This window comes from Myotis daubentonii, chromosome 12 (genome assembly GCF_963259705.1).
Source record: "Myotis daubentonii chromosome 12, mMyoDau2.1, whole genome shotgun sequence".
In the NCBI taxonomy this organism is placed as follows: Eukaryota; Metazoa; Chordata; class Mammalia; order Chiroptera; family Vespertilionidae; genus Myotis; species Myotis daubentonii.
Genome location: NC_081851.1, coordinates 37575041 through 37589895, shown reverse-complemented (window position 1 = coordinate 37589895; position 14855 = coordinate 37575041). Strand labels below are relative to the sequence as shown.

At 46.3% G+C, this 14855-nt stretch overlaps 1 protein-coding gene across 1 annotated transcript; it reads right to left on the bottom strand.

Annotated features, from left to right (window-relative positions):
- Positions 1-1293: 1293 nt before the first annotated feature.
- Positions 1294-6732, bottom strand: CD207 (CD207 molecule). The gene is made up of 5 exons (XM_059660734.1): positions 6624-6732; positions 4631-5005; positions 3896-4047; positions 2810-2928; positions 1294-2323 (listed from the first exon to the last, which is right to left on the bottom strand). Exons 1-5 carry the CDS (start codon positions 6724-6726, stop codon positions 2173-2175), a joined length of 900 nt encoding a protein of 299 aa, XP_059516717.1. The 5' UTR covers positions 6727-6732; the 3' UTR covers positions 1294-2172.
- Between the last annotated feature and the right edge of the window lie 8123 nt (positions 6733-14855).

Here is a 14855-nt window from a genome sequence, read left to right as displayed (position 1 = left end):
CATTCTTAAAAAACACACACAAACAAACAGAAAAGCCAGGATGTTTTGGAGAAATGTCTGGTGCTAGGACGGGAGCAGGAAATCTGCAAAATGATCCTGGGGTATCTTATACTGTCAGAAAGTAAAGAGGTGGTTTTTTAAAAATGATGCAAATATGTCAAAAGGACACAGGAGCCGAATGAAAGAAGCTCCCAAAGCTGGAAGGACTTGAGCAAGAAAATATAAATAGTATCATTGGATTATAACCCAAAGTATAAACTCTACGAATTCATAGATATAAATAAATGCTTGAATAAACAGACAAATAGCTAAATCTCCCATACAGAAAGATTACATATCATTTCTGTAGATGCGCCATCATCCGTAAGTGTGGGCTGTGCACAGTGACTGCTATGGTCTGAGTGTTTGTGTCCCCTCCAAATTCATATGCTGGAACCCTAACCATCAATTTGATAGCATTAGGAAGTGGGGCCTCTGGGAGGTGATGAGGACGTGAGGGTGGTATTCTCATAAAGGGGATTAGTGGCCTTATACTTGCTGGCCCTTCTACCATGTGAGGCCATAACAAGAAGTCTATGGCCTGGAAGACAACCCATTTCATTAAAGAAATATGTCCTGGCCCCCCGCCCCCAATTGGCCTCTGCACTCCTTCCTGCTTCCACTCTCCTCCCCTCCTGTCTGGTGCTGCCTGGATTCCTGCCTCAGCCACTGAGCTGAGATTTTAACCCAATTCCTGGGAACAGGATTCTGGGACGAGTAGGAAACCTGAGAAGTTTTCACCTTGAGAGTAAAACTAGAGAATAGAAGACTTTCCAGTGAACATCTGAGAGGGAAGACCACCAAGAAAGTCAAGACACTGCAGACCACCCTGGCTGGTGTGGCTTAGTTGGTTGGGGGCTGTCCTGTGCACCAAAAGGTTGCTGGTTCAATTCCTGGTCAAGGCACATACCCAGGTTGCAGATTCAATTCCCAGGAGGTAACCAATCATTGTTTCTCTCTCTCCCTCTCCCATCCTCTTTCTCTAAAAAAACAAAACATTTTTTTTAAAGAAACAGACACTGGAGACCTCATTCTCCTTCACTTTGGTAAAACCAGGGATAAGCATTGGTTTTATTCTGTGGGATTTCTCTACTCCTTGTTCATTTTGAACCCCCACTGGTTCCTGAGGATGCCCCAGAACTTCATGTCTAGCAAAGCAGATGTACACCCAGGAATGAAACGTGCACACAGAGGGAGGCCTTTACCCAGGCAGCATTTTATTCTAATGAAGTTTGGAGGTGAACTCTACAGGTACTGAGGGCCACTTCCTTTGCATGGGAAGAGAAGAAATGCAGAAAAAAGGGGAGGTGCAGGACGGTGAGGCAGAGGGTCTCAGAGTTTACCGAATGAGAGGGATGGAAAAGACCACCCGATGCTGGTCCAGCTCCAAAGGAAACATGTCTCCCTGTCAGCCCCTGATCTGAACCAGTTGAGCCTGTCCGAGGGAAGAAGGGGTTCAGACCTCAGAGGATGTCGATGAAGAGGATGATGGGGCCATGGCACGGACAGGATCCCCAAGAGCAGAGTCTTCCCAAAGAACACGGCCCTCTGAGCAGGCAACTGGGAACTTGGGGGATCCACTGGAAAGCTGCTGGCTATCAGTAGCAGAATCCTTGGGCATCTGAAGCAGCTTTCATGTGATGAAACTGAGGCTTCTCTGAAGGGACTCAATTATCTCCCAACGGCTCTCCCTGCCTCTACTCTGACCTCCCTCAAGTCCTGTCACCATATTGCAGGCACAATACTTTTTTCAAAAAATAACTAGGTATACACACACACACACACACACACACACACACACATGCACGCACATTACCTAGCTCAGCCAAGAAGAAGCAAAACCCCAGGGGGTGCCCCAAATTATGGGTCCTGATCCATCTACTGAGGCAGTTCGAATTTCCAAATCTTCTTCACCTTCCCCTCCCATTTTAACCCAAGATCTTTCCATTCCAGCTCCCTCGATGGGGTCGAAGAACTTCCAGCCAAGGCAGATGGACTCCAGGTGCATAAGGGACACTTTTGAAGCAAGGAAAGTTAAGGTGCAAAGTCACCTTGGAGTGTGGAGGACGAGTGGCACTTCCTAAGTTTGGACAAGCACTGAGGCTCAAAGTGCCAACTTGGAAGTCAGTCCTGTCATGGTTCTGATGGAATATAGTGACGTTTACAGATGAAAAGGAACGGATGGTCACAGGGGGAATCATTCCATGACTGAAGTGAGGACATCTTTAAATTGGCACAGTGTTCATTGTTCCCCAAATTGTTGGGCTCACCTGGAATCCAGAACCTATCACATGAAAAAAAAACAAAGGAAAACATATTTCCAATGAAGAAAGGAGTAACTTCAATCCAAGCTTTGGTCCCAGGTGATAATGTCACAAGTTTTTGCACCCACGCCTAAGAGGAAGGGAATTGGTGAGCTGTCAACCTCTAAGCCTGCCATCACCTCAGATTAGGACTGAGCTGGCCCACCTCTCTCATGGCTCTACACAAACCACACTGGGACATGTAACGTAGACCAGGCCCCCTGCCGAAGCTGGCTGGACAGCCACGCTGCCAAACCCCTGAGGGTACAGAGAGGCCACAGGTATGACCCCGCCCCCACAGCCAATTAGTGACAGAAGTGAGCTGGATTTTGGTTCAGTGCTCCAGGCACCAGTGGACAGGGAAGGAGCACAAATGCTATAGTCAGAGGGAAATATCATCCCAGGCTTCTACCCTGGCCCTGATCCAAAAAATGTCATGTTGGGAAGGACGGCTCTGGGGGCCTTACTTCATACTCTGGACCTTGTTGAATGGAGTCTCATCCACCCAGTACCAGTCCCCATCAGTCCCTGCTTTGGTCAGGCCGATCCAGTAGGAAAGTCCGCCAGCTGTCTTGTACAGAAACTCCTGTAGGGAAGACAGAATGAGCAGAGACGCTGCCATGACTCGGAGTTAGAGCACCTGTCACTCTGGGTGTTCTCCTGTCCTCGGTGACAGCCCCTGAACCCACAGACACACCTGCATCCTGACCTTTCTCCAGCGTCCTCCTGTCCCTGCTCAGAGCCCAGAGTCCATCTTCCTAATTACTTGTCTTTGCCCTGCAACTAACGGACTCGGGACTCAGGCCTTCTGACCCTCAGGAAGCAGGTGCTAGAGCACAAGAAAGAATCAGCTAAACTCCAGAACAGGGACCCCAGGAGAATGACCCAATGATATCTAAATGTAGTGAGCACTTCGTATGTACAAGGTACTATACATTTGTATGCACTTACTTGATCTGAGTAACTTGAGTATTGTTATTTGTTTGAGACAGGTACTATTATTACTTGTGTTTCATCTGGGACTAGTTAGAGGCAGGGTGGGGACTCTAGACTCTGACCCCAGGACCAAGCTCTTGCCTACACTACTACCACACCTTCCAAATGGAAGGGATTTGTTCAATTTCCTGCCTCACCAGGTAGAAGACTTCTTGGGTTCTGTGGTGTCAATAATGCTGTTTACAAATATTTCTGTTTTCTGGGCATCCAGAAAGATGGTCCCTTCCTACTCTCTTTGAAGCTAGGAGTATTACATCATTTGCTTTACAATGAAAATGTGAGTAGAGATGTGTTAATTCCGGGCAGAGCCCAGAATACACAATGTGTCATGTTTCCTTTTCCTGCCTCAGCAATTGTGAAAACATACATGAGATGAAGTGTCCTTGAGTAACCACAATGAGCAAAACCCCTTGTAGGCCCTTGTTGGACATGGAGTGTGAGAAGTAATCCTTCATTGTTAGGTCACTGATATTTGGGGATTTTTGTCATGGCAGCATAATCTTGCCCATCCTGCCTAATGCAGCTACTAATATACCTCCAGTAGAAATAGCACTCACCTGCTCACTTTCTGAGGTCACCGAAGTCAGTTGTGAATTCCTGGACACACAGAACTGCTGGGCGCTATACCAGGTCTTTGGGACATGAGAAAAGTAATAGAAGTTCTCCTTGAAGTACTTCCAGCCTTGAGAAGCCATCTTTAGAATGTCATCTGGAGAACAGGTGAAAGGTGAACACTGGTGTTCCTTTCTCTGGGTGCTGGCTAGGTGGGGACACTTGAGTGAGATCCCAGCGATAGCAATGAATGGGGCTGGGCTCTGGGGTCCTTGGGTCCTTGTGTAGGTGTTTGGGGACAATCTTTCAGATCCTGAAAGCCTGACTGAGGTTAGTAGTGTCTCTGGGCTCAGAGAGGGGAGAGAGAGAGGATGGATCAAGAATCTGTCTCTCGTGAGAGAGAAGCAATTCTCCACTGGCCATCACAAGTGGCTGAGACGCTGGGCTCTAGGTAAGAAACTTAATGGAAAATTGCTGGGTTTGGGCCAGGACAGAGACTCCCTAATGCCATTTTCTGTGCCTTTGTGTGGAAGCCCAAGTTGGTCCTGGTTCCTTTTCTCCTAAAAAGCCCCTAAGTCCTCCCCAACCCCAACGCTGAGCCCTCTCTTCTTAGCTTTGCAGCCATGCCTGCCCTGCTTCCCTCCACACACACACACCAGCCCCAGTGGCCTCAGGCTTGAGACCAGCAAGGTCCCATGGGCCACAGATCAGCTTGCAATATTATTTTCTCAGTCACTTACTTTGTTGTCTGAGTAACTTGCTGATATTCTCCAAACTGCTCTGGAGTCCTCGAACCTTCGCATTTAATGCGCTGGCTTTATCCAAATCTCTTTTTAATTCTGGGAGCTGGGCATTTAAACTGTAGACTTCCTCCCAACTTCTTGTTAACATCTGGATCTGTGCATTGACGGCCTTCATACCGGTTTCCAGCCTCCGGATCTGAGAATGCACATGATCCAGGCTAGCATTCACCATCTGGACCTGAATGCCAGCTGCCTTCACGCCGCCTCTATTCCTCTTAATTTCAGAACTCAGGGTGCTGATGTTGTCCACACGACCGTTCAGCAACTGGGCATTGGTCTTTACATCTGATAGTGTGCCCATAAACCAGGGATCTGGATTTGAGAAAGTCAAGGGGTCAGTCAAAGGGATCCCTAGGGAGGGGAGTGGGGGTGTTATCCGAGTGATAAGAGGAAGGGGAAGAGATGGGCTCAAGTTTCCCAAGGACCCAACCCAAGGAGCTGTTGTTTATCCTACGTTCATTCCTAATCTATTTATTTGACAAACAAGTGATGGCACCTACCATGTGCCAGGAACTCTGGTAAATGGGGGCAACGCAAAGATCGACAATCATGGGCTCTCTGTTAGAAGACCTCACAGGCAACAGAACCAGGGACTATAACACAGTCCTAAATTTTCTTTAAATGTTCAGAGCACATTTGGTAAAGGGACGCCCTCAACCACACCTTTGGCCCCCTCCCCACATCCCTCTGTGCCCTGTCACTTGATTCCCAGCCTCTCCTTTCAGAGACTCCTGCAGTGGCCATCAGCGAGGGCGGCACCACCCCTCCCACATCTGTCCACAGGCTCTTTGTGACCATGAGAAGAGCCAGCCATGCACACTTCTAACTTGGAAGTCACTTCTCCAGAGAAAACAGAGAGAATTATTAAACAATTTATCCTCTTCCCTTACCCCTCCCATTGTCACACTCTGATTAGGTCACAGGTTTGGTGCCAGGGAGGAGACCAAAAGTAAACCAAGAGCCCCTGGCCAGTGTGGCTCAGTGGTTGAGCATCGACCTATGAACCAGGAGGTCACAGTTCGATTCCTGGCAAGGGCATAGGCCCAGGTTGTGAGTGCAATCCCTAGCGTGGGGTGTGCAGGAGGCAGCTGATCGATGATTCTCTCTCATCACTGATGTTTCCATCTCTCTCTCCCCCTCTTCCTTCCTCTCTGAAACTAATAAAATATATTTCTTTAAAAACCCCACAAAAGTAAGCCAAGAGGGCTCCAAGCAGAGGAGACTCTGCTCAGAGGCTCCAAGTCTAAGATCAAATATGTCCCAAATCCATAAAAGGAGAAGACAGATGTCCCCTTCCTCTGCTTCCTGATGGAAGGTGAAGGCTCTGCCAGCTGCAGAAGCCACTTCTCAGCTGGGAGAAGAAGGAAGATAAGTCGCACATCCAGTGAAGAAGTAGGAAGGCTCCCTTGACATGAGAACAGGAGAATGAAGAGAGCACAAAGGGGTCCAGGGGAGGGGAAGAATCCTGGAGATTTGTTGGCTTCTTGGTCAAGTTACCCATCTAGTCAGCTGGGGTTGAGGACACGGTTGGGATTCCATCCCTTGTGGAGTCGGAAACATCTTACTTACTGTTGGGGAGTCCCACAACGCTCTCTCTGGATCGAAGGGACATAGAGCTCAGAGAGGGAGGAGAAAAATCACATGGGATAAAGAAATAGGTGAACGTTTCCTTGGAACAAAGAGTGTATCTTTGAGCACAAGCATGCAAGTGCTGATCCCATTCAGAAAAACCTCCCCGGAATTGGGAAAGAAAGAGCAGCAGTTCACTTTACTGAGGACAGGGACCCTGTGAATGCACAAGGAAAGAGGCAAATGAAAAAGCCATAGGCGGGAGAGGCCACTGGAGGGCAGGAAAGAGAGGGCTGGGTGTGCGGAAGCTGACTGGCCCTGGAGAAGGAGCTGGCCCACAGGATGGAGCCAGAGGACTTACAGAGAACGGCCTGCAGCACGACAGAGGCGAGCAGGACCAGCGTCAGGATGACGAAGGCAGCACGGACCGTGCAAGGTTTCCTCAGAACTGGAGACGAACCCATCTTGGGAGGAGGCTCTGTTGGAAGAAGAAGACATTTGTTGAAGGACCAGCAAACGCGGGTTTAGGCAGAGAGCATTGAGCGGGTTCTGAGTAGGGGCTGGTGCTTGCCTCGGGGCCAGAGGGAGATGTTCTGTTTATCTACAGTGAAGTGAGCATCAGGGATCTCACTCTCTGCAGCCTTCATCCTGCACTCTTACCCCTGCACACAGGTGCTTCTGGCCAGCTCTCTCACCAAGGAACTTTTATCTAGAAGAAAGGGGAAGTGAGTCCCACAAAAGGTAACCCCCAAGTTCCCCATTCCTGACTTAGACACCTTGCCTGGCCCATGCCACAGTTCCGGGCTTTCCTCAAAGGAAAGAGTTTATTTGTCTCCTTCTTTGGGTGGGGTCTGTTACTTGGATACCTTAACCATCTTGTCCCAAGGCTATCCACTTCTTTAATCCCCTCATCCATCATTTACCCACCTGTCCATTCATTCCAGAAACACATATTGACTGCCTTCTAAGTACCAGACAATGTACTAGGACTGGGCCACAAAGATGAATAACTCAGAGTATTTGCATCCAAGCAGTCTGGAAGGAAAAATAGACCCAAGCAAATAATTTACAAAGCAGGGTGATGATCATAACAATGGAAGCATATTCACGATTGAAAGGAAGTACAGAGAATGGAGTAATGGTAAAAAGTCCCAGGTAGAGGGATTGGCATATTTAAAAGTATAGGGGCATAAGGCAGCATGGAATGTCTGGTCAACTGTAAGCAGTTTGGTGGTGTTGGCGTGTAAAGTATATGACAGGAGCAGAAAGGCCACGGGGCTAGAGAGACACGTAGGATCAGATCATGAAGATCCTTATGGATTATGTTAAGAAGCTTGGACTCTGACTTAGGGTGATATGGAGCCAATGAAGGACTTCATGCAGGAGAAAGAGAGAGGATGGGAACATTGTAAAATGATTACTCTGATCATGGTGAGAAACCTAAATTAAGGTGTGAAAATTCTGGAAGCAGAGAGACCAGTAGGGAAACCATTGTGATAACATATTCTGATTTCTATTATTAAGGCATCTTAGGTGATACAGTATTCCTTTATCAAATGGAAGCTTCTCATCTTTTGAAGAAGTCTGCCAAATCTGAGAAACCTCATACACAACGGATTCTAAACATATATTTCTTGGAAGGTGGGAAGGAGATGAAGGAAGAAAGGAAGGGAAAGAGGGGAGGAAAAAGAAAAGGCAGTCAGTCCAGATAATTACATGGGTGAATGGGTGGAATGGATGAATAGGTGGGTGGATGGATGTACCCATCCATTGATTATGCACTTATCAATGATGGGTACATGAAAAACAAATGAATGGAAGAATTGATGGCTGATTATTTCTCAAGTCTGAACCCTATAGTCTGTGGACTGGGATCTGTCTTCCAGAAGTTACTGCTTCTTCCCACTGCCTTCGGAAAGTCTCATTCATTACCACAGCAAAGGCATGAATGAAGGATGATTGACACCTTACCCAAAGTGCAAAACAATTCTGGCCATAGGACTAGAAAGCTAGCCCAGCCTTGTTGAGGCTGAGCAAGTGGTGCCAGTTGGCAAAGTGGTGTCAGAGACCGGGGTTGGAAGCTAAATGAGCAGGGGGGAAGGAAAGAGCTACCTACACTTTCAGGGCATAATTGAGAGGATCCGACCTCCCTGCTCAGCCCTGTCTGGCCAGCCCATTGTTCTTACAGGCCCCTAGCCGCTCTCTCTCCGGCTGCCTAGGCCTCAGACTGGAGCTGCTTCTCTGACTGAATGAGGAAACCCCACACCACACTTCCCTAGTGCTGAGAAGGAAGCGGGTCACAAGGATGATGGGATTCACCCTCTTTCATCTCCTCTCTCCCCACATTCTGTCTGTAGCCTCCAGGACTTCTGTCTGTTCTAACCTTTGACTTTAGCTAATCGCACAAACTGAAGGCCTCATGCTAACTCACTGCCGGTCTCTGCGCAGTTATCACGATACCCATTTTCTTCAGGCTGCTCATCTAGTTGCAGAGCCTTGGTTCAATGGTTAGGGTGTTCTGCTCCTGGACTCTCAGACTTAGTACCCAGTCTAACCCTAGAGTCAACTCAGCTGCTCCTGGCTCCTGGCCCTACATTCACAGTACAGGGCCCAGGGGTGGGAAAGAATCCAAGTTACTCAAGACTGTGATAGAAGGAGCCCTTGGGGTCCGGGTCTCCTCCTGAAGCATTTGAGAGAGAAGCTGACACACAACACAACTTGAGAGCATCTGGCCCCTCCCTTCTCTGCCAAAAAGTTGACTTTTCCCAAATCTTTGCTGGTTGGTAGCATGAGCCATTAATGGCACATTCATATGCCCTCTTGGTGGTCCCAGGAAAGGGTCCAGAGCTTCAACGTGCTGGCACCCCCTGTGGAAGAAGGGGCTGATGTTGGGGAGCATTTACCCACGTGATAGACCCCAAATAGGTATTCTACTGATCACTGGACAAAAGGCTGACCCAGCAGGAGGAAGTTAAACACGAAGCAACCAGAATCCTGGGCTGTGGGTCCTGTGGTATTTCAGAGGCAATGGGTGTAAAGTCCCGTACAGAGTTTCATTTCCCACTGGCAGAGAAAGAGTGTGTCACATGCCATTTCCCATCTGCTGGTGTTCACTGAGCACAAGCACCTCTCCCGTGCACCCCTCTGGTGCTCCATTTGGCCCCTGCCCTGACAGCCTGGAAGGAGAAAGGACGGAGCAGGAGAGAAGTGCTCAGTCGTGCTTTGTAACCAGAGATGTGGGCAGTTCTCCTGGACACTCTGGAGATGCCATAACTTCCAAACAGAGGAGGAAGTTTGGGCCAGACCAGGAGTGACCAAAAATCACTGCTGTCATGACAGAAAAGGAAGTCCAAGCTCATTTTTCTGTTTCCCCACTGGCCATGCTACTGAGGTTCTAAGACCTTTTCTGGATAAGGATGGAGGAAGGAAACAGTTTGGCCACTTCTCCCCTTTCTCTGGTTGGAACGCACCTTATCCTTAAAGGTGGACCATGGATATAATCAGTGGGAGTGGAAAAGAGACCAAGAAACTAGAGTGGACAACAAACCAGGGAGAGGGGAGCAGGGAAGCAGCAGAGACACAGAGAGGGGAAGAGAGGGAAGAATAACTATGAAATGATATGGGAGCCACTACAGCTGGTCAGGCTGGTCGACAGGCCTCACACAATCCCCCTGCACACAATGTGATGGGGGATTTCACCGGCAGAGCCCAGACAATGAAAAGATTCCATACCACACTCTAGATGTGTGGTCTGGAAGAGCAGATAGGACAGAGACACCAAGAAGGAAGAGCGGTAGGTGGGACGTTTCATCCATCCATTCCTCTAGAATGCCTGCACTGCCCCAGGTGCAAGGAGAAAGACAGCTATAGGCCTTGCCTGAAGAAATAGTGTTCCTCTTGGTGGAAAAAAAAATCTCATTTTTTTTATTCTGGAATTAATGGAAAACTCTCCCAAGATTGAAGAGAACCAAGGGCACTATGGGGGATCTCCCCCAGTCTTCCTTAAACTTGGGAATGGGTTACTCTTTTTAAGGACATTATGTGGAGTCAGGTTTCTGTGGAACAGCGACAATGGGCCAGACCACAGGAAAACAGGCCATTGCATCTGGTGCCACATAAGCAGTGGTCTGGACATTGGAGGGTGTGGGAGAGAACCTGGGTGCATGGAAAGATGGCTGAGTCCAAGGTAGAGGAGGCTGCTCTGAACCATCCAAGTCAAAGAGCCCTGCCTGTGGCCATAGTGGGAAGGGCAAAGTCATGTCAGGAAAGTAAAAAGGACTCTTGGAAAAAGTATGCTTTTTAAATCCTTTGTTTATTATACAAACTAGAGGCCCAATTCACGAAGATTCATGCAAGAATGGGCCTTCCTTCCCCTGGCTGCCAGCACTGCCTTCTCTCTGGCCCGGAGCCACCTTTCCGCCTTCCCACGATGCCCAGAGCGGCTGGGCCAGTGCAGAATGCCTGCATCATTGCCATGGTGACAACACAAGCATCTTGCCCTGCCCCTGGCCGCTCATCGCTTGCATATGCAAATTAACCCGCCATCTTTGTTGGGTTAATTTGCATACTCCTGATTGGCTGGTGGGCATTGCAAAAGTATGGTCAATTTGCATCTTTCTCTTTTATTAGTGTAGATAATAATATTCATTATAGAAAAATTCCAGGTAAGCAAAAGAAAAAAAATTACCTACCATGCAGGGGAGAAAAACCAGCTGTATACCAGTTCATTCTTCCTATTTTCATGTATATATGTATATGTAGATATACATATATCTACATGTATATTCATAGCACTATCTAACTCTGTGTATACATTTTTATAAGTATTGAATGGACAGCTCATGTTTATTTTTTCCAGCTTCCTGCCCACACTCATTTTCAAGAATCACCTTCCTTTTCGACCCCCACATTCCTTGACTCACAGCCAGCGTCAGCAGGTTGTTTTTATCGCATCCCATCACTGACACTGAGTCTTCTGCTTCCTGCTTTTACTTCAAGGCCTCTTACGTTGGGCCCACCCACTTAATCCAGAATAATTTCCCTATCTGATTAGTAGCCTCCATTCCACTTTGCCATGTAACTCAACATACGCCAAGGTTCTGGGAATTAGGATGTGGACATCTTAGTGGCCATTATTCTGCCTACTACACTTCCTCATATTAAGTTTGGGTGGCCTTAATGGAACCATTCAGAAGGTTTGGTATATGGCCCTGGAGTTTTAGAAATATAGAGTCTGGTACTTGACACATGAATGAAAAGTCTAAGGCCTTCATCAGGTGAATGGATAAATAAATTGTGGTATATTTAGACAACAGAATATTATTAAGTTCTTAAAAGAAATGAGCTATCAAGCCATGAAAAGACACAGAGGTGCCTTACATATACATTACTAGGTGAAAGAAGCCAGTCTGAAAAGGCATATAGTTATGGCTCTAACTATATGATGTTCTGGAAAAGGCAAAACTATGGACACTATAAAAATATCAGTGGTTGCCAGGGATTACAGGGGAGGGAGGAATGAGTAGGTGGAGCATGGAGGATTGTTAGGGCAGCAAAACTATTCTGTATGATATTGTAATGATAGATACATGTCATTTTACATTTGTCAAAACCCATAGAATGTACAACACCAAGAGAAATGTAAACTTGGACTTTGGGTGACTTCTCCCCCCCAGGGGAAGCTATTCTAGTTGGTTAAGATGGACTGTGCCAAGAGGGGCCACCTGGAGGAGTGTGTGTTGAGGCCACAGGAAAGCAGGGGCTGAGGGGAGGCCATGTGGCCAATGAGAGATCCCCACAATGCAGGCCTCCAAAAAGACCCCAAAAGCATCCCTAAGAAAATGAACTGGCCTTTAGGACATGCTCCACCTAGATGTTGCGAATACCAGATTTCAAATCTTCCAAGCAAGAAGGACTTTCCTGCCACCTGGAGTAAGGTACAGTTTCGGGGCTGGTGGGTAGGGGTGAGAAGGAGAGAAGAGAGGGGAATGAGACAAAAAGTCAAGCCCTCCCTCCACCATCCTATACTTCCAAGATTGAGCCTAGCCTGGGAAAAGGGAGAAAGGGTATTGCATTAAATCTGTGTGTTGTTTTATGTTACATGGCCATTTAACTATGTTGATTCTTCCAATCCATGAACATGGAATATCTGTCTATTTCCTTGTGTCTTCTTCAATGTCAACAATATCTTGTTGTTTTGGTGTATAGGTCTTCTACACCTTTGTTGTTTATTCCTAGGTATTTTACTAGTATACTTTTTACTAGAGGTTTCTGCTGCCTCTGCCTCAGCCCCCCGCCCGCTGCAGGAAGGGCGTCCGGGAGGATGTCCGGTCTAATTGCCATATTATGCTTTTATTATTATAGATTGCAACAGTGACTGGGGCCCCCTGTTTTCCTTTTGAATGGGAGTGTTTATTGGGTGATCCTATCCCTGCTTTGTATGTTGGGATGAGTGTGGGGTGGTGGGGCGGAGGGGAGGGGCGTGAGGGGGAGCAGGCAGTCTCTCCTTTGTTCCAAAGGTCTCCAGAGTAAGGAGCTGCTTCCAAATCTGACTAGAATATGAGATTCTGCAATTGTAGCTTGATGCCCTGATTGGGTATCTAGGGCAGGAGTGAGTGTATCTGTAAGTAGGGGAGTCTTGAATAATTATGTCCAAGAGGGGCAAACTGTTAGATAAAGGAATGGATAAGCAAAATGTGATATGTACAAAGAAACATTATTCAGCCTTAAGAATGAAGATAATTTTGATAAATCTTGAGGACATTGTTCTAAGTGATGTAAGTCAGTCACAAAAGGACAGTACTGTATGATTCCATATATATGAGGTGTGTAGAGTGGTAAAATTCATAGAAATAGGAAGCATAATGGCTGTTATCAGGAGGTGGAAGGAGAGAGAAGGAGAAGTTATTGTTTCATGGGCATAGAGTTTCAGTTTCTAAGACAAAAATACTTCTGAATATGAATGGTAGTGGTGGTTGCACAATGAAGTGAATGTACTCAATGCCAATGAACTGTAAACTGAAAATAGCTAAGATAGTAATTTTTATGTATATTTTACTACAATTTTAAAAAAGTGTTATTGAGGGAATTAAAATATCTAATACAATTCTTTCCACAAGCAATAATTAAAATGTTTTAAATATTCATTTTGTAGGTGAGGCAATGGAAAGCATTATCAGCTGTTAAAGTGTGCATCCCTGGTCAGAGTACATACAAGAATCAAAGAATCAACCATGAGTCCATAGATAAGTGGAACAACAAATCAATGTTTCTCTTCTCTCTCTCTCTCTCTCTCTCTCTCTCTCTCTCAAATCAATCAATCAATAAAAATTAAAAAAATAAAACATGCAATACCTGACTGTTTAGTCAGGGGCACTGAACTCTTTTGCCTTAGATTGTCAAATAAAAAAAATGACTACAGCTTCGAAAAGAGGTCAGTGCCCCTGAATGAATAGTCAGGTATTGTATGTTTGAAAAATCCTTGCAGCAGCACAGCGGTTGAAAATTGCTGGTCTAAATCTTACCTGTGCTCTCAAGACACATCTCAAATATCATTTCAAATGTCAAACCACAGAATAATCTCCAGAGGGGAAGAGGTGGGGGGAGCAGAAGAGGGTGTAGGGGAAATAAATGGTGATGGAAGGAGAGGCCCACCCACCCTATTGAGAACAGTGCACTACTACCCCATAATAAACATATTAAAAATAATTTCTTTTTTTTTAATATATTTTATTGATTTTTCACAGAGAGGAAGGGAGAGAGACAGAGAGCCAGAAACATCGATGAGAGAGAAACATCGATCAGCCGCCTCCTGCACATCCCCCATCAGGGATGTGCCCGCAACCCAGGCACATGCCCCTGACTGGAATCGAACCCGGGACCCCTCAGTCCGCAGGCTGACGCTCTATCCACTGAGTCAAACCGGTTTCGGCTAAAAATAATTTCTAAAAGCCAATTAGCTCTATTGATTTTTTTCAGTAAAATTTGATGTCATCAATAGTGAATGTACTGAATTAGCATTTCTAAAACTTAATGAGAGCCAATGAAAACTTATTGTACTTCCAAAAATTAGACAAATTTGGGCAGTGGGGAGACACAAGAATTTTATTTGAGCCCTGGCCAGTTTGGCTCAATGGATATAGTGTTGGCCTATAGTGAAAGGTCCCAAGTTCCATTCCAGTCAAGGGCACATGCCTGGGTTGTGGGCTCGATCCCCAGTGGGGGGGCTTGTAGGAGGCAGCCAATCAATGATTCTCTCTTTCATTGAAGTTTCTATATCTCTCTCTCCCTCTCCCTTCCTCTCCGAAATCAATATTTTTTAAAAAAGAATTTTACTTGACTGAGCCAAGTTAATCTTTAAAACTACTTTGGAATTATGTACTGTAACATCAGAATTTTTTTAGTTCAAAAGAATCTACAGAATGCAGCCAAATTTAAATGTGGGTGTTTTTTTTGTTTTTAACTTAAGGAAGGATTCAGTGTCTTGGCTGAATAAAAACATTTGGTACTTGATAGGTGCCCAAACTCAGGACCTTAAACTTCAACAAGGCTCAGTTTTTGCTGAAACACAGTTTGATCTCACCTATTCTTGTGG

What these genes read in the sequence shown, in the direction of transcription:
- CD207 (XM_059660734.1), bottom strand. Translation starts at nt 6,726, where the DNA reads ATGGGTTCGTCTCCAGTTCTGAGGAAACCTTGCACGGTCCGTGCTGCC. An exon ending in CGTGCTGCAGGCCGTTCTCT is followed by an intron (nt 5,006 to 6,623) that starts GTAAGTCCTCTG and finishes TCTCAAATCCAG; the next exon opens with ATCCCTGGTTTATGGGCACA. An exon ending in TGACCTCAGAAAGTGAGCAG is followed by an intron (nt 2,929 to 3,895) that starts GTGAGTGCTATT and finishes TCTTCCCTACAG; the next exon opens with GAGTTTCTGTACAAGACAGC.